The 20,257-nt window shown below is 38.5% G+C and overlaps 1 protein-coding gene across 2 annotated transcripts in view; it reads left to right on the top strand.

Moving 5' to 3' along the window:
• MCTP1 (multiple C2 and transmembrane domain containing 1) overlaps positions 1-20,257 on the top strand; it is a gene marked incomplete at its 3' end in the record, with an annotated part of 270,851 nt that overhangs the window by 241,482 nt on the left and 9,112 nt on the right. For both annotated transcript variants that reach the window (XM_080572689.1, XM_080572690.1), the window contains exon 18: positions 19,044-19,153. In XM_080572689.1, coding sequence (XP_080428815.1) covers positions 19,044-19,153 — 110 coding nt within the window. The remainder of the gene's footprint in view (positions 1-19,043; positions 19,154-20,257) is intronic.

The following is a 20,257-nucleotide window of genomic DNA, read 5'->3' as shown; positions in this document are numbered from 1 at the left end:
TTTCCTGCAAGTGCTGAAGTTTTCTTTTTCCCCAGTGGAATGTTGTCTGTTTATTTGAAAATGGACTGAAAGTGTTCAGATGGCAGCTGCATACTGTCCTTTCGTTGGTTTGCTTTCTAAACCAATACCTGCAGACCATGGAGAGGAGCTGCAGTGACTTACCAACAGCTGTATTCAAACAAGACTACAGGTGCTTTTCAAAATAATCTGACCAGGAATGTAATTACTGGTGCTTGAGGGAAGAAACACAAGACACCAAGCAAATGAGGTCACTTTAAGGTATGAAATGCCACTGTCTTGGAGGCATCCTATTGCAGGAGTTGGGAGCTTACCTCCAAGAAGAGACCGCTGGAAGCTCCTTGTCCTTAAGACTGGTTGTTTTTGAAAGGAAAACAGAACTGGCTGGACTAGGGCTGTGTTTTCATCTGATGCTAGTCAGACTTCAGGGACTGTTTATTCGTGGACCGTAGTCCCCAAAAGCCTCAGACAAAATTCCCACAATACAACGACCTACCTGCAAATGTTAGAGCACTCACGTTGCTTGCAAATCTTGGTCGTGCAGGGTGGGTTCCGAGCCAGCGGATTCAAGGGCAGCACTTCTTATTGCTGAAACCCTCACCAAAATGTCAGTGACAAACCTCTTTGCTAGTAATCAAGCTGTATGAGACAGCGTCTGTTGATCTAGGTAAAGAACAGTGCAATCCATTCCTGGGAGCCTGGTGGAAGTTACTGAATATTTTGGATTTTCCAAATTGCTATCTCCAAATTGCTATTTTGAAAAGGAGCTCAGATGTTGTTTCAGATAGGCATAACCTATCGAAGTCCAGTTCGAAGAAATACCATTTCTTACAACAAATGGTGTAATGTTACAAAAGCATTATAATGCAAGGAAAGGTGCCACATTTTAAAAGATATGATATGTAGAACATAGTCAAATATTTTTCCAGATAACCAAAACAGAACACTTCTAAAAGGTAGGAAGTAATTATTGAACTCTAGAAGTTTGGCTTTGGTTTTTGATTGTGGTTTTGTTGTTGTTGTTTGGTTGGTTTGTTCTTGTTGTTGGTTAGTTGTTTTTTAATCAACTGCATTGGCTTTTTAAATTAATTTTCCTACCTGTACACTGTTTATATTCTATTTTTAAGACAGATTTTTGCCTGTAATACATGTTTTGATGCCAGCCATTCAAATCCCTAATTGAGACATTGGAATATTTATTTTCCCTAGACTTTGTTGTGAAAGGAGAAAGTTTTAATATTGCGCTTCCAGATCATTAACAGGTGTTACTGGAAGTACCTCAAATGCATAGGAATGCTTTACAGAGCTTTTTTTCCTCTATTCTGATTTTAATAGTGAGACATTAAGAGTATGGTTTCAGATTGTTAGCATTCAGAAGTCTGTACATGTGTCCTGAAATGGAGAGGAGAAAGAAAGGTCTTTCTCTTTTTCTTTCTTTAAATATTTCTTCTCCTACCTACATCCTATGCATTGGCTAAGCATAGTGCCAAACCCCGGGGGGATTAAGCCTGTGAATGCTGTCATTTGTCAGTATATTAATAGTTCTAGAAAATTACTATTTGATAAGGAGCAGGACCATGGAGTAACACTTTAAGAAAATATGGGACGACTGCATCAAGAGAAAACATACAGGGAAGGCAGAAAATAAAGAAAAAGGCTGTATACTCCAATGTGTTTCGCCTATATATGTGAGCACAATGACTGAAGATTTGAGAGCAAATTGTCTGTAGAGCTCTGTATTCAAAGAGCATTTTAAAAGTATAGCTATGATTTGGGTAAATCATGTGTCTAAGATAATAAGCACACAGCAGCTTAGAATTTGTGGCCAACTGAATACAATTCAGTGCATAAGGGATTATTTTTGCCCCACAAATTCACAAAGCAGATTGAAGTTCAAAAAACCTAAGTGATCTTTGTTCACAAATTGTTTGGGTGAAAAAGCAACAGAAACATCTAGTCTGTGTAATTTCATGAGACTTCTTGAAGATCCGAGGTTAAAACAAACTTTTACTGAAAAAAAAAAATAATAAAAAAAAATTGACAAAACTAGATTAGAAAATCTATTAGGACTTTTTTATGGAAAGAGGTAAGGAGAGCAAAAAGGGAACAAATTCATCAGCTAAAAGGCATAATGGGAATAAGAAATTCCAGAACTTGAACAGTGAAGAAGAGAATGCCAGGGAGACAATGTATCTGTAGTGCATGAGGAGGGAAATAGAACAAAATGTTTAAAATCTATCTGATATTGGACATCCTTTAAAAATGTTTTCAGCTATGTAGAACAGAACAAAATAACAGTTAAAATGGAAACATGATGCATTTTTAATGACTGATTTAGGGGAATACTTGGAAGTGATGCTTAGACTGGTAAGAAAATTATAAGATCTTCCTGTTCTAATGACATTTGTTTTCCAAAATTCACGGCACACTGAGAGAGTCCTGAAAGAGTGGAGAGAAGTGCATTATATTTACCATTTTTAAAACTGAAGAGGGGATTGATCATGACTATTTTTGTTCTCTGTAAATGGTAGAACAGACTTAAAGAAAAAGTGTCCAAACTTAGATTTATTCTCACATTTGCACAAAGAAGCTCAGAGAACTTCATGATGAACCCTTGGGATCACTGACATCAGTGAGCATCACCTACGCTGTTGTGTGCTGCCCACCGTAACATTTTTTTTTTTTTAATTTAAAAGCCCCAAATGATTTAGATATCATGAGATTTACCACGCACGTTTACTCTCCCAGTCACCACTATCAGATTATGATAACAATGTGTACTTTCATTCGAAAGCATGTGATGATTATTTTTGATCAAAATAGTCCCCAATGTCAGTACCAGGATTTGGACATCAAGGTTGTTTTCTGTACCCCCTGTTAGTTTCCCAGGAACCTAAAGAGGGTTGGAGGGGTTAGTTTTCACAATCTGATCATTTAGAAGATATATTCAGAAAATATTAATGAAGAACATTCAGAAAATGCAGTATTATCTTTTGCAAAGGTACTAAAAGGTAAAACGAAAGAGCCTGAAATCAGTAGGATCAGAGAAAAGTAAAGCTCCATGTTCTTATTTCAATATTCTTTTTTTTTTTTTTTTTTTAATCTTTTTTTTAATAAGGTTGTTTACAAGGACAAGGTCTGTGATGGTTTCCCTGGAGTCAGAAAGCATGTATTTCCTCAAAGATGAAACTAAACAGCAGAAATACTGTTGCTGTTATGCTCTACTAATATCCTGCTTTGGTTTCTCCATCATTTATAGAGACAGGTTAGCGCTCCAATACACCTCTGCTACCTCGACATGCAGAGTTATTCCTTGGCTTTCGAGATGTTGATACCATCCAGTCATCATACCTGTCTTATGGGCCACTATCAATGTCTTTTCTTCAGAGTTGTATCCTAGCCAAAGCATGTAAGGGCAATCACGGTTCGCAGAGACCTGGCATGAGGTTATAAAGTCAGTTATATTAGCCAGGTTACATTCTGTTGGTACTTTGAAAGGCTTTTGACTTCCACAGTCTTTATTTTCTTCATTCTCCCTCCCCTTCTCAATGTACAATTCTTCCTGCACTCAAGGAGGAAATTGGAAGGGTACTTAGATATGCTAAATTACCTCCAGTATAAACTATATATAATTTGCAGCATTTAGTTATCACTGTTGTTTTACAGATTTAGATCTCTCTTTATACCATTTAAACGGTGGCTGAGCTTTTTTTAAATGTTTATTGAAAGTAGCGTTTCTAATAACAGTACGGAAAAATGGAAGTGTGGATGGGATTGAAACATTCTGTTTCACAGTGTCGCAGAGTGGTGGAGGCTGGAAGGGACCTCCAGAGATCGTCTGGTCCAGCCCCTGCCCAGCAGGATCACCTGGAGCACCTTGCGCAGGATGGCACCCAGGCAGGTCTGGAGTATCTCCGGAGAAGGAGACTCCACAGCCTCTCTGTTCCAGTGCTCTGTCACCCTCACAGTAAAGAGTTTTTTCCTCGTAAAAATCTAATGGCTTCCTAATAGTATTTCAGATGAATAATTTGGATCTTTCCCTTAATGATGTAAATCATTTCCAGTTGCAATACTTCTGTTTTTCTCAATAATATTAGAGAAGATGGGGAGGGGGAAGCACGACACTGTGACTGGATTTGGCAAACAGCACTGATGCCACATAGATGGAATACAAAGAATTTGGAAATCGAATGACCATGTGGAAGACGGTATTAAGTAACAGCCTCTTGCTGTCGAGCAGATCTCTGCCCTTTTGAAGCCAGGACTGGATGCAGTGACACAGTGCTCTACAAAATGGTGCCCTCGTGCTCAGCGGGGCATTTGGGCATTTGCAAATGCAGCCAAGAACACAACACGTCAAGAGCTGAGGAAGGTCGGTAGCACCCATGTGTGAAAGGTAGAAAATAATGGTAATAACCAGCCTTGGGGAAGGTGGCTGCCTCTTTATACTACTTTTCTGAGAGAGAGTGCCCAATTTAAACGGGTTTAACGAGGCTTGCTTTGTTACCTCACATGCTCTGAGGTAATTGTTAATGTAGTATTTAGTGCTTTTTTACGTTCTTCATCCACCCTCTGTGATGCAGCTGATGGGTTTTCTGGCCCTGCTTCAGGGTGGGCTCCTCCTCTAGGGACACGGGGTCCCACCAGGCCCTGCACTGGTGGGTCCCCATGCCCCTTCCTAGGGCAAACAACAAAAAAAAAAGTCTTAATAATGGTGGTTGGTATTATTAATATTAATTATTAATATTACTGATACTGTCACTTATTACTATTAATACCGTTAATAATAAAGAGCTTGATCCATCTCCCTGCAGTGGGGAGCAATCTCAAACAAAGCCCTGAAAGTGTGCCGAAACAGGCTGTGCCGCCTCCAGTCGATATGGGGACTTCCTTAAATTCCCTTTGCATTAGTATAACACCACGGGGCATTTCCCAGGTGCTGCAGAGAAATGCTTTGCACTGCCACACACTGTTTTCGAATAAGCCTTGTTAGTGAATCCCTTCCCTTCTTCTCCCCCAAAGCACAACATTAATGTTTTCCACCAAACAGGAATCAAAAGCAGTAAATTCAATAAAAAGGGAATTAAATTTCTGGTCCGAGGCTACGTGGGACCTGTGAGCTGAGGAGTGCCAGCTTCTCCAAAGCTGAGAGTTGCGGTGAAAGGGAAGCTCCATTCCTCAGCACAAGGAAGAATTTCCCACCAAATTTTGGGGCACTGACTGGCAGGACCTGATTTCTAAGCTGTTCTGTCATGGAAATTACAAGTAAGCAAACTCTAAGAAAATTGCTGTTGTGTTTTTATAGGCAGAGCAAAGGTTCTCAGGTGATTTACAGCTTGAGATCATGTTGAAGAGATTCTGATTTCCCCACCTCCCTGAGAAAGCTGGTGATCTTAAATATTTGTTCTCGTACATGCTGTTGTACAACAATGTAATAAAAATTAATCTATTTCAAAGCATGTGTTGGCAGACTTCAAGAGAAGGAAACATAAAATAGCTGTTAGGACATAACTATTGGTGTAAGTGAATAATGTTACAACCATAAGCATGCCATTCATTCTCTTAAATTCAATCTTTGTAACTAGAAAAAACATGATAAAATTAAGTGTTTATTTTTCTGGGATGGGGATGATTAGCCAAAAGTGTATTTGTTTGTTTGTTTGTTTGTTTGTTTATTTATTTATTCCTTTTAGAAGAAATCAGCTCTGTAGCTGCAAAGCATTTATGTGACCTCTTTGTTCAAAAAGGCTTTGGAAGTTCTGTTTTCACTGTTTGGGGAAGTTGAAAAAGCAGGAGAGTTTTTATTGTCATTGTTCACATCTGTGCAAACCCTTTTAGAAATGAGTGGACTTTATTTCTCAGTATTTTCTCTAGTGTACAATATGAGCACTTCCGTGATTCTGTCCATTGATTTCTTGTTTTTCTACTACTACTTTGACAGCTTTTAACAAAGATGCAGTATCTCAACTAATAAACAGCAAAGATTTCAGCTTATGTTCTATATCCTTAGTTTTCATAGTGCCTTTATTCTGTCTCGAAGTCTTCTTGTTTGAGTTCTGTGAGAGATTTTAACTGTGTTGTGTTTCTGTCTGAAATGACGGGTGGTTGTTCTATGCACTATTCTGATAACCCTTTTCACAGGAAAATTTCTATATGCCTAATTCCTCCATTAGTTTTATTAATCTCTTCATATTAACAATGCTCTGGCAGTGATCTCCACCACTGAGTTTTGCATGGTATGAATAGAAGAATTCACTTTTACCGGTTTTACCTCTGCTGCCTTTCCAGTTGGTGGAACATTTCTCACTAGTGCCTTATGAGAGTAATTAGGAGCCCCTATTAGCTTTCTCTAAACCGTTCATTATTTTGAATATCTTGATTATGTTCATTCATCTTCTGTGTAAATTAAAATGTCCTAGTGCTTTCTGTTGCTCATTGTCTTACTTTTCTTTGCAGATTTTTTATGATTTCAATAGCTCCGGTCTGCATTTGTTTCTGGATCAGCTTTTTTATTTTTATTTTTAACTTGAATTCAGTTCTTCAGCTGAAATTATCTCATCAGGTTATATGATGTCATTACGTAAAGTTAAACCACCAGTGTTAGGCATACATTTAACCTGGTTATATTCCTCAGAAATTTGACATCACCTCCTTTAGTAATTCTGTCACCTATAAATTTGGTGGTTCAACCTTCTTTCTTTTTGATGTGGATTAATAAATACATTAAATAACATCAACTCTAGTATCAAATTTTATGATAGCTCACTATTAATCTTCTGAAATGTCTGCTCTTTTACCTCTTTCTCCTGGCTTGGTTATTTTAATACCCTTTCTCTTTTAGGAGCAGTGTAAAAGATTTTTTTTGAGAACAGTGTAAATTATCATTTGCTTTTCCAGTATTGTTTGGACTGGTTTCATATTCTAAAATGTTTCAATAACTCAGTCACAAATAATTTAAAAATTCCAGACAGCTCTTCGCATGGTACTTTAAAAACCAGTCTGTGTGGGGGCCTTGAATTTAAGCCCTACTCCTAATTTCTTGCATCTGTATTTTTTGTGGAGGAGCCTGCAGAGGTTTCCCATAAGGATTGTGGCAGAGGATCTGCTTCAAATCAAGCGTGTTGGTAAAAGAGGTTATAGAACAAATCAACAAAACGAACAATAACAAATTATCGGGGGCTGGATGGCGTTTACCCACAGGCTCTGAAGAGACCTGCGGTGAAACAGCTGCGCCACTAACAGCGGTGTGGGTGCCCAACATCCACGTGGGTGCAGACCGAGAGGCTCGTGGAGGGAAAGGCCATTAGGAGTTATTGGGAAGAAGGATCCGTCCTGTTGCACTGGAAGCTGCTGAAACTCCGTTCTCCAAATGCCTGGAAAACATTCTGGGAAATCTCAGTGTCTGCTTGATCTCCACCTCCTTTTTTTCTGCAGTTCTCCACTGCTGAAGGCTCTGCAGCAGAGTGCACGAGCAGTCCTTCCATGTGTTTAACAGCAAACAACCCCAGCATAGTCTGGGTTTTCCTAAGTATAATCCCATACAAATGTGGCCTGGTACAAAAAGCTGTTTTAATCCAGTGCAGGTGCTTACTGCGATGTATCTGCTAACTGTTATGCCACAAAGTCTAGATATCTGAAGTGCCTGTCTGCTTAATTTCAAGCTGTCAGGCTGGAGTACTGTAGAGATTTTTTTCTGGAGGAGTGATACCTGCTCTCTGCCTTTTTTTCTTTGGAAAAAGTGTGAACAGTATATCCTCTCAGCCAGTCGTTGCGACGATGATAAAAATTTCACAACCCTTCTCCCTGTTTACTTAGTATTGCTGTGCCCCAGATATGACAATGTGTGCAGATCCGGGAGAAATAATGAAATCTATGGAAAGCAGGCACACAGGAGAAAAAAGGCATTATACGATGGCAGCTTTATTCCCTGCTGTTGTTGGACTGCAAATGGGTACCAAGTTTGCAACTGAGGCTGAAAAGCATTTAAACTTTGTTTACTAGACAATAAATAATACAGAAACTGTTTGCTGAAAGTTGAAGATGAGAGCTGCTGTTGAATTCTTGCACTCTGGCTGGTGGTTGCTTCTTTTGCGAGTTGTCCTCAAATAAGCGATGAGTTGGTGGTGATTTTTTTTTTTTAAGTTCTAATTTGTCTCCTCTGCTGAAAAGCAGGACTATAGTATATTCTAAAGAGGCTGCGCCATCTCAGAGATCATGCAGTAACACAGTCAGTTAGATGGCAGTGGCAGAATTGGGGAAGCAGGAGATGATGGCATGGCACTCATATCCGTCTGTGGGCAGCTGGTGGCAGCAAAGCTTTGAAGCTGTTTGAAGCTGGTGACATCCTACATGAATCTCTGGCATTTGTGGAAATGCCAGGAAAGGATCACGGATCTGGGAGGGAAGAGAGGCGGGAGACTGACTTTACAATTTTCTGTTTTCTCTCCTGATCATAAACTCCTGTTGCAAAGGGTCCAATTCCAAGAGGGGTCATCATGCTTTGAATGCCAACTCTTCCTTCAGCCTTTCAAGTGCTAAATGCTGTTGGGTGCTCCTTTTGCTCATTCCTAGAATCTTGTCTTATGCATTGATTTGCTTAATGCCCAAAATCTGCTCTGAAATGTTAAACTTCAACAATTTGTTAGTTTGTTTTCAGGCTTGCTACTCCCTGCAGGTTTCCTAGCCCTCCTGCTCCTAGCATTTGTATATCTGTGCATCTTGCCACTTTTAGGTTTTCAAATACCACAGTAGGCAGGTTAGGAGATGATGAGAAAACAAGTGGTGCGGAGAAATGCACGTGACATGGTGACTGGTTGAAGTACATTGTTTATTTATTTCTCCAGAAAAGCACATAAATTCCATTAAACACCTATTTTTCATCTTCTCTATATAAGACATCTCAACTATTTTTTCCTGCTTTGTTTGTAGGATTTAATATAAATAGTATCATTTGTGATCCACTGTACTTTGTATGTCATGAGTACTCAGTGGGCAAGTTAATATTGCCTGAAGACTGGCAAAATTGTGTGCTTCAGGCCATTTATTTTTTTCAGTTACCATTCCAACATTACATTAATCATCTGGATTTTGTATTTAATTTTAACAATAGTTTATTTTCTTTTTTCCTTCTAGGGCATCCCCATTAATTATCATTTCAGCTGATGAAGCTTCATTATTTATTTCTCAAAAGTAAACTCACCTGAGGTGACTGAGGACAAGCTGATAGGTTTTTCTGCAAGGTCTTTTATTGTAAAGTAACTGCTGTATACATACAGTACACAGTCAAAGTTTTTGCTTTAAATACGGATGTTTGTTTTACTGAAAAAAAATGGACATTGTGTAAATATTTGCCTTTGAGCAACTCTTTTTTCTTCCTGCTATTCTACTCTGTAGTACGATATCAGAACATGCAAGCCTTCAGAAAGTGAACACCTCTAAGTTTTAAGTCAAAGTATAATTTACTGTGGTCCAGAATAAATATGTGCTTTTTTTTTCCTTCTGAGACATTATGTATGCTGGAGCTTATTTAAAATGAATGTAGAACAGACTATGGTAGTGGTAAGACATTAAAATAACATTGTTACAAATTACCCTACATTGTGATTCTGCATATTCATGGACCCACCCCGTCTTCATTAGATGGCTGAGCTTTAGATCTTTTCCAAACTTCCAGCAGTTTCTAATAAACAAGGAGGGACTCTTTTTTTCCATTTCAATGAAATGAGCAGATACTGAGAAAACCAGCAGTGGACCCTTTTCAGGCTTTTCCCTGGATTTTTTCCCAATTCCCAGTTCACATATCACTCCTTGCCCACTGTACACTCTTTAATTCTTTTTATATTGTTTTGCTTCAAATGCCAAACTGTTTCTCTACAATGTGTAATTTTCCAAAAGCACAGTTTGAACTTTTATCCAGGAGAATTATGTAAAAAATGTTTTTGAAAGTCTTTCTTCAATTTATTAATATTTGATAGACTTCTTGAATAACTGCAGCTACCGTTTGAAATGTGCATGTGTATGTATACGCATTATCTTTGGAACATTATTTTAATCTTATATGCTCTAGGCAGGATTTTTTTGGAGCTGAAATAGCAGGACTCGTGACATGATGATGATACTGTGCTTTTTGGTTTTGAGTGTTTGTAGTTCTTTCAGTCATCATCTTGGTCACTACTTTGGGATTGAATCCCAAACTGCTTCCAAGACAATTTGCTTTAAACATTCAAATCCTGTGAATAATGTTGCCCAGATCACATATATTACTATTTTCATCTTGATTGCTGCAGATTCATGTTTTGAATGAAAGATTTCAGGCAGCCTACACTTTCTGGCTTACATGAGCACTAGGCCTAATGTTCTTGTTGTACAGATCAAGTTCTTTAGGAAAGAAATTTCTTTTAGGAAAGAAATTTTGTCTAATCATTGAGCAGTCAACAGCCATCAAGTATTTCAGATTTTAGGGCTTGATCTTCAGCTGGTGTAAATTGTCAGGGTTTGGTTGACCTCAGGATAGAGATAGCAAAATGCAGGTGCTGAGAATCTGGCCTGATATTTTCAAGTCTTGGAGCAAGTTACTCTTCACAAATAGTGTCCCTAACAAAACAGTTTCTTTTGCCTTATTTCATAACAAGTTCAGTTAAATTGCTGGAATCCAAAGCTGTCTTAAACATGTGATTGATTATTCCAATAGTGCACTGTTTGGGCAGCAAGTACCAATGGTGAAGGCATGCCTTTAGTCCTCTGCTCAGCAGTCTGCTTGACCAGGCCCAGGCAATTTAATGTTAAAACTATGTATGCATATTTGGGTATGGAAACTTCAGAAGAAACCCCTTTTGATTTCCATAAAACAAAAAACATCAGAAGTCCATGACATGACCATTTTGAAATTCGAAGTGTTTTTTTATGTGCTTGATCTAAACATGTTGGTAATAACTGTAAGCATAGGAAGAAGAGGTCAGAGCAAACAGTCTGTTTAAAGAGGAGCTGGAAATTTTAGCTTAGTAAACAAAGGAGAGAGTAATACTCCTCTAACCAGTCTTTAGCAACGTGCAGTTACGTGTCTAAACTAAGGTAGTGGCATAGGAGGAGGATACAGGAAGACGATATTCTTCCTCCTGAGAAGAATGGAGTAAGACCGACACTTTTAGAGAATAGTTCATATTAGCCCTAAAACAGAAAACTGGGGCTGGAATGCTGAATTCTTTTAGATCAATATTTGATTCCTGTTTCTTTGCAGTGCTTCAGCTAGTTCTTGTGGTGACAGTTAATATGTTGATGGTGACATCTTTGAGGTTACCTTCTGTAGTCCTGCATTGGAGATGCAGGTCTTCTGGCAGTAGAAGCAATTACAGCTGCTGTCTCTTGGGCTTGCCAGGTCTGGACAATAATTAAGTGTAAAATCATTATCTCTGTTTGTTTAGGTGAATGACTTATGTAAGAATTACAAGATCATCACATGCTGTCAACACAGGACTGGGAAGCTTCCAGAGGCAGTGAAGTAAATCTAAATGCATACTTTGGTGCTGAGACAGTGTCCTAACTCAGAGTGGAGGTGATCTTGTAAAGCTAGCCTTTTTCCTCTGCCTGAGAACATGTTTATTGTTATCATAATCTTTTCAAGGAGAAAATGAAAATTATGTTCTATATACAGTAAAACATCATATTAAGCTTTACATCTGCTACATTCAAACCAATGTATTTCAGAACTGCAAATGAAATTTTAAATGACTGTAACTTCAGCAGAACTCCATAATCTTTTATATCAGTGAGTGAGAGTGGCATAGACGTGTATTGAAAGATAAATTTTGATGTTACTTTAAACTTTCAAAACAGAGCACCATATTATTTCGATGATGCACTCATGTTGGCAATGAGCGGACAACAAAAATGTGAGTCTAATTTAGATGAGTATCTCAAAAGTTCAGATGTTTCACTAATCACAATCCTTCACCGTTCACTTTCTGATTTCTCTGTTTCTCTCCTCCTAACCTGAGTTAAGAATTTTTACAGTAGCAGGTATGACATGTTTCCAAACACCTTCTTTTCAGGCTCTGAATAGTGGGGCTATTCTTACTGAAAGTAACTCTTTCTTTCAACAGATCTACCAAACTCTTTCCTTACCCTTTAAAGATTATGTGAGCTTTGAGCTTTTACTTATCTGAGCTTTGAGCTTTCACTTATTTGAGCTTTGGGCTTTTACTTTTGATTTGTTATCCTTCACATCACAAGTAGACCAGACCTTGAAGAATTGCATTAATGAACACACACTGTTAATTGCAATTGCATTCAGCATAGGTAGAGGGTAAATGCTGGTAGAATCTCTGGAATTTAAAATCCAGCTGTAGAGTCATGCTCAAAGTTTGTTTGTTAGTAGAACTTCAGGACTGTATTCTGTCTAACTTAGCTATTGCAATCAGCTGATGGACAATACAGCAAGATTCCTGCTTTATCCTCTGCTGAGTGGCATTGGTGTGACTGGATACAAGAGGAATGCTAACGAGACCACTGCCAACCTCCAGTATAGTTCTGTCTTGCATGAAGTAAGAAACTCTCTTGTTTAAATATAGTGGAATAGGATAAAGGCGAAAACAAGAGGCAGCCGAGGGAAAAATTCCAGGATTTTCAAAGTTGAACTTAAAGCAAATGCATCTGGTGGATTCCCATCATCTCAATGCTCATGTGCTCATGCAATGAGCTCATGCTCAATGCTCATGCAATGTGGCTCAAAGCCACAGTCTGGGATTCTTAATTATTTAAGCCTCCTATGAAAATAATGTCAAGAAAGTTACACCATTATTTGGCATGACTTTTTGCCTCTGAATGTATCCCCATGAACAAACAAGCTTCCATCCTTTTAAAGTAGTATGTTTGCTTAGACTATGTATGAAATGAATATCTAAAACTGTATACTGTTAGCCGAAAAGGTACCATGCAATGCAAATTTAAGTGTTTGTTTCCTCCCACTAGACGGCCCTTCAGTGAAATGGCATGTCACTCCCCTAATGGGCTCTATTGTGTTCATGTTCCTATTTTATTTGGAGTGTTACCTTCACTGTACTGAAATGTGCAGTGAAGGGAAGATCAGGAAGGAGCTGCACTGAGCAATACCGTGCAGCTTAGCAGCAGAAACAGAAAATAAATAGTATTGGCCAGAAAATTTTCCTTTGAACTATATAAGAATTGCCATTGAAGTTCTTCTCTACTTCACAGAAACATCTAGCACCATTTTTTCCCTAGAATTATTATTACTATTCTTGACTTTTTTTTTCTGATTTTATATTTATGTTATAGCACTGCAGTAGTTCATTATATTAAAAAAAAATCCTAATTCTTTATATAGGTCGTAGTGCCAAAAAGTCACAGAAGGTTCAAAATGATTTTTATCAACTCTCACTGTATGTTTGAGGAAGAACAGATTGTTGTAATATTCATGCTCACAGGCATGGAGTCTTCATAAACAGTGAATCGTCAGTGTTTTTGTCCACATGTTTATATGATTTCTATTGTGCCTACTTTCTGCTGTTTTAAATATTGAATGCTCAGTAGGCAATAACATTTTATTGCTTCTTTCTTTAATAATCATGACCACAAATATCATTTCTTTCTGTAAAACACTAACCATTTAATAATGATGTGGTTTTCTCTGTATTTTAGAAATCCTCATCCTGATTTCCACTTGGGCATCAGCAATTATTTTCAGTCCTGTTCTGCATGCACTGTTCTCTGTGATAGAATGCACACATAAAGACCCATGTTAGCAAGTAGATTTCAGAGATGAAATTTTAGCATTTGTAAGCAACTGATTATTTTTTTTAAATGCAGTCACTGAATGTGCTTTGCCAGGTAAAAAAAGATGAAAATGAATTCCAGTTTAAAAAATCAGTTCTGATTCTGTAATGTAACCCTGAGATGTGATGTCCATGTTAAGTTGTGCGAGCTCTGTGAGAAAGCCTGGTCCACCTGTTCCCTTTCAGGATGGTATGAGTAATATCCAGGTGTTTTTATTTATTGTTGATGATGCTAAGGGTAGAACACGTGCTGGTACCTGTCTGTCTGGCATGCCGTCAGTCACTATTTAAAATAACTAAAAGTCTAGGACCTGAAGAGTTATGAGATGGTTTCACGGAAGGGTGGGATCTTATAAATCATTAAGCTCACCCTGAAAGGTTTTAATCTCTTCAAGAGTCTTCCCAGAAGTGACGAGACCAAATGGTTATGGTACTCCACAGATGGCACCCTTCAGGAGGGAAGAGCGGTTGAAACAACCTGACCCTTTCAGTTCGTTACAGACATAATGGAGGAGGCCAGTTTCAGATCACCCAGTGTGCCTTTCCAGGTTCTCTAGATCATGCAGCTTTACCTCACGATCTCACTTCCAAAGTCAGCCTGAATGTAACAGTATCATCATGGTTGTCTGACCTCTTTCCATTTCCCTGAGAAAAAGTTAAAACAATTACTTACCCACGTATCCATCACCAGGTCCTGAAGCCTGAAGACAGGGGTTCAGAAGACCTGGAGGAGATCAAAAACCTCCAGAGCTGGATTAGTGTAGTCCTGCTGTCTTCTTCTTAGTGACCTTCCCAGAAAGCAGAGGTTAGAGCCTAGGCGGTAACTGGTGAGGCCATTAATCCCCAGTGACATGTTTTTGAGCAGCAGCCAGGCAATAGGATGGTATTCAACAGCCACTGTCTGCGTGCCCTCTCTGAGAGGTACTAATGAATCCTGCCAGTAAACGGGAAATGCATTTCCTACTGGCATGTCTGGGTCTACTCTGCTGGTCTCCAAAAGGAGGTCTCCACAGGTATCACAGCCTGGCACATGGCCGAGGCTTGCACTGGGGGATGACACGTGTGACTACAGACGGCGATGCTCTACTCTGGAGGGCAGCTGTTGGTTGAAATAATCCGCAACGGTTCCTCATGGAAGCGTTCTTCCCCTATTAAAGTAACAGAGAGCTATGGGTTTGCTACTAAAGCCAAGGAATGGTAAGGGTGATTCCTCACCAACCTCACTGTCACGGATGATTTTGTAGCCGCAGGTAGTAGCACGCGGAAAGAGCGGTGCATATGTCTTGTTGCGGTCAAGTGACAAGATCAACAACAACAACATCTTCTTACAGCTTACCCGGTATATACTGTGGCTCTCAGGCAGAGATGGGGTGGTGTCCTTTCTGTGTTTCCATCACAAGTTAGCCAGGCTTTGTCTCAGTCATTTTGCTTTGCAAAGAATTTATCATACTCACTTGCACAGCAAGGGGTATTTATGGAAGAGCCTTCTGGAGTCTCTGTCTTTTCCAGACAGCATCTCTTTGAAGTCTCAAAATTTGCTCATATTCTTGATAAAATGCTCCTGTGATTCTTGTTTTTAAGACCTGTCTCTTTCCCTCCAACATAGTTATTAATAGGACAGTTATCTACCATAAGCAATTTGGAGCTTTATTCTCTATATTAAAAATGTCTCCTTTCACTTAAAGCTCTTTCTTTTTCACTACTTTAATTCCATTAACTTCAGCAAAGTTTACTTTTGAGTCTGGCTTATTTATTCTTCCTGCTTTCCCTGTCTTTTGAAATGTTTGTTTTGTAAATGCACTTCAACCTAGAGGAGAGAGAGGTTTAGGGTTAGAGATATAATCCTTTCCTAAATCACCCTATTTTATCTCATGGGATCAGAAGCATAGCCCACTAAATAAAGAGATTCAGACAACATGGTTTGTATTCAGGTTTTGAAGTGAATTTAGCTCCACAAAGTCTAGAGGAAACCATTTACTTCGTTTTCACCAAATGAAAAATATAGTTATAGCTGAAAATCATATACAAGAATTAAGTATAATTATTGGCCAAGCACTACATCAATCTGTAATCTACAGTTCACTATGAAGTAGGAGGAGGACATGGTTTCAGTAGTTGGGTTCATTCCCTTTTGTAAATTCAAGTCAGACTTTCAGCATCAATTTGACATTGCTTTCGCAGTTTACGCTTAAACCCATCCCCTAGCAAACATCTTACTTTTCAGATACCTTAAGCCTTCTGTAAGCAAACAAATCACGGAAATTAAATAGTAATAAAGCTGTTGATAGCTTTGTATAATAAATTTTATCTACTATTTAAATGGCAATTATTTCCAGAAACTTGGCAATTGTAGCCATACAAATGATGAAATTGATTCCAGTCACAGCCCATCTTTCTTTGGAAAGGAAATACCAGTAGTGTTTGAAAAATGGATTATTAAGAGCCTTGGTTTGCTCAAGGTGGCTCATATGTTGTATTTGCTAACACAGCATCTTGCTGGAAGAAAATAAATGCAGCTTTTCCCTAGCCCAGATTATTTTCTCCACAAATCTTTGGAGCAGGAAATAAAAAACATCTAATAGTTCTGAGGCATGTGGAATTAGTTTAAGAAAAGCTGAGCCCTGATCCTTCTGACCGCCTCCACTTTCCTGTGCTGTTTTGTCTATTCCTGCCTCAGAATATGTCAACAAATTTTCTTTAAGTTCAGAAGGTACAGGGAGGGTGGAAAGAGTGATTCTTTTTCTGTCTCTTTCTGTCTCTTTTTTTTTTTTCCTTTTCTTTTTGTGTGTGTGTGTTTGTTTTAAAGGGATGATTTAAAGCAGATGTATTTTCAAAAAAGGTACAAGTTTGTCTTGTAAAATATTTGTAAAGAAAAATAGCCTCAGGACCTCTTAAAGTAAACCCTGTTGAGTTCTATAGATATCACAAAAGGTACTATTTTTGTTACATTGACATAATTCTTTTCTCACACAAATTGATTATGAATCAAGATAACATTATAGAGAGGACTGAATCTAAACTGAAGAGGCAAAGCTGATACGTATTTAAAAAGCAGACAAATATCTGTGATTTCTATATGGCTTATTGCTTACCTTTGCTGTACTAGAAAACAGATTAGTCTTATTTCTCCAGTACTGGAAGTATGTTTTACATGAATGAATAGAAGAGATATCTCTTTCCTGATAAGAAATGAAATGCACTGGATATATGCTGCACCTCCTTGGAAGCTGTATACCTGAGGACAATAATGTTCTCACTGCCCAGGCTTCAAGGATGTCATAAATACTACAGAAATTATATCAGAAATAACTCAGTGTTGCTGTACAGCACTGGATGTGGTTGCTATTGGTAGCTGTGATTATGGTCATCCACAAAAACATTTCTTTGTGATGTAAATAATTATTACTCTTAACCGAGAACATAAGGCTTCTCATGTTGCTTGAGAAACTGACTTTTCTCTTGTCTCTGAGTTGTTTTGTTTTCTTAAATTACACTCCGTCACTGTAAGTAGTTTTGCCATCCCTGTCTGTCTCTCTCTCTCTCATGATTGCTTATTTTTTGACAATCTGTATTTTGTAGATAAATTCTTTCAACATCTTTACAAGAAATCTTGACAAAATAGTTGCAGAACCACTGTCACTAGAATAACTTCAGATGAGTTAATGTTAAATGATGTTTTCCTCATCCAAACTGGTTTATAAAAACAGCAAAAATGACAACAGAATAAGTGAACCAACAGACTGGCTGCTAGTTAAGCATCAGAAAAAGAAAAATGAAATGCAACCTATTCTCATTTCTTAGGTACTGGACTTTGGAGTCAATTACAGAGAACAATGTAGTATGTGAGTTTTGGTGGCAAAATGCTAAGAAACTATTTTATCAAATATTTTGCTGCCTTTTGCAAGTCTTGAAATATTTTTCATTACATTTCTTATTTTGAGAAAACACTAATTAAATTTGAACTAGATAGTGTAATATGTCATCGATCCATTGGAAATGTTGAACATACATTTTTGACTTTCCATGTAGCCCAGGAAAAAATAAAAAATTGTCAATTTTGTCTGTGGGGCCTCATTTTAAGCCCATCTAATTCTAATTTTGTGAGAGTACATTTGGCTTTGTGTGGACTTGATGCTACAGCCTGACAGGGTTTAGAGATAGAAAGCTTTCTGGGGAGAAAGAACAGACTGTCAGAGCAGGAGGAGGCCCGGGTGAGGGATGGTCCATGGAGGGCATTGATGTGCAGCGCAGCACCTTGTTGGTGTCATCCACACCACCGATAGATAGATGGTTCTTCTAGGAGGCAAAGTCTGCTCGAGTTGGCAAACAGGAGGACAACATTTGCTGTTGGCAAATCTGTCAAAGACTACAGTAAACATCTTAATGAGGGTGGGAACTTTTGGGAAACAAATGGTCACTCTGTTTTTGGAAAAAAAAACCCACATTTTTAAGGAAAAAAAAAACAATATTGGTGTTAAAGAAAAGAGAAATTATGGTTAGGCTTTTATATTTCTGTAAATTGATGGCTTTAAATCTGATAGCATGTTGAAAACCGAATAAGTAAGGAGATAATCAAATGGCTTCTTAGACGAAGCCTCTCCTGCACCTTTCGTGCATTGTTTGTGGCTGCCATTTTATTAGCTTCTTGAGCCATGCACTGCACTGACCGTACGGTAAAGGCAGTCGGAGCTTTGTCTCCCATACATTTCACTAACTGGAATATCAATACAGAAAAAAAGGGGGAGGGAGAAGCATGCTCGCTGTCCAAGCAGAACGGCAGGCGGCGTGGACGCACAATCGTGGCTTGTCTGGCGCTGCCATGCACGTGGTGGGAACCAGGCCTCAGACCAGGGCGTGCAAGCCTCTGGTTCTCCGCGCAGAGCTGTTATCCACCTGGCACACGCATCCGCGAGATAACAGGCATCCTGAGAAACTGCTTTATTCCACCTCCTGGCTCTTGCTGCGTGAGAGGCTGCACAACGTAGGTAGTCGGCACCCTCGACACGTTTATAAACTGGAGGCCTGGGTTACTGAAATGCATGTTTAGAAACTGATGCAACAACAAACAAAACCGTGTGGTGCTAAGTATGTATACAACATCTATTTTTGATATACACTGTTTAAAGGACAAAGGGATAAGTCTGTAACACATGCACTTTTAAAACTTAATGGATGGATGCATGTCATGCTTCTTACAGCCAGGTATTTTTTATATACAATTACTTTTTTTTTTTTTAGGACAGTGAAAAAAAAGGATTTATGAATAAACTGTATGCCATCCAGGAGGTGTGTGTTAGTGTCCAGAACGTCCTTGATGAAGTGGCTTCCTTTGGAGAAAGGATAAAGAAGTAAGTGCTGTTGTGGGTGCTGTATTGCTGTCTAGTACTGTTCATATTTCATCCAAGCTGAGGAGCAAAGTCTTAGACCCCTTACCCTGTCCCCTTTTATTTTTTTAATTTTATTTTTATTTTTATTTTTTTTGTGGGAGATTCCAGTTTTGGCCAATCTGTTGTTAAAACTCATCTTAATTTACTTTGTTCTGTGGCAGCCCTGAGTTAATAACAATCCAGTCATGTTAATTTTGGAATTTAGAAATGTATTAATTGTGAAAAAAAAAATCAGAAGTAAGGCACTGAAGTGAAACAGAAAGAGAATCTTACTGTAAATCCTAACAGTAGTTACTTAAAAGTACTAATAAAAATGCAGTTTTGAGAAAGGAAATAAGCAGAGCTGAATCAGGGTATCAGAATTTAAGGACATATGTATGTTCAGTTGCGGGAAGTGTTCTATTTATGTAAGTTAGCAAAACCTTTCCTCCTGGATTATATGTAATTTATAACAATTTATACATGATATGTAAGAATTGCCAACAAATTTAGACCTTAAGCAAGAGAGGTTTTGAGATTTATGACAGGAAGTTTGGTGTATTTTTGGCATGGTCACTGAGCAGCAGTCTAAGGATTTTTATTTGAGATCAGAAGGGTTCCAGAAATGCTGTCAGCTGAGAAGCAGGGACAGAATTGACTTGGCTTTCTGCCCTCCAAAAGCTGAGAGCAAAGCCTTGCAAGATGAAAAGTTGGGAGCAGAGCATTCACAACCTCCTTTCCACTGTGGGCAGGAAGGGTATGCAGAAAGGTGACCTGCAAGTCGTACAGAGTTAGAAAACCTTCACAGGAGACTTTGCTGTAAAGTTTCTGCCGATGCGCTCAGCACATCTTAACGGAAAGAAAGCTGTGTGTTCCTGCTTGTTTAGGGTATGCTCTATGAGCACAAGGCAACCTTTTTTTTTTTTTTTTTTCTTCCTTTTTTTTTCCACTGCTCCGTGTAACGTGCCGTGCCTTGGTGTTCCCAATTATGAGACCACAGCTCGTGCAAAAGGATATGGCCCCAAAATAAATAATGTGTGTTTTAAGAGGATTTTAGAAAATTGATACATGGGGTGGAGGTCAGCC

Source organism: Anser brachyrhynchus (genome assembly GCF_964034855.1).
Source record: "Anser brachyrhynchus genome assembly, chromosome: Z".
NCBI classification, from domain to species: Eukaryota; Metazoa; Chordata; class Aves; order Anseriformes; family Anatidae; genus Anser; species Anser brachyrhynchus.
This window is presented reverse-complemented; position numbering and strand designations above follow the sequence as displayed.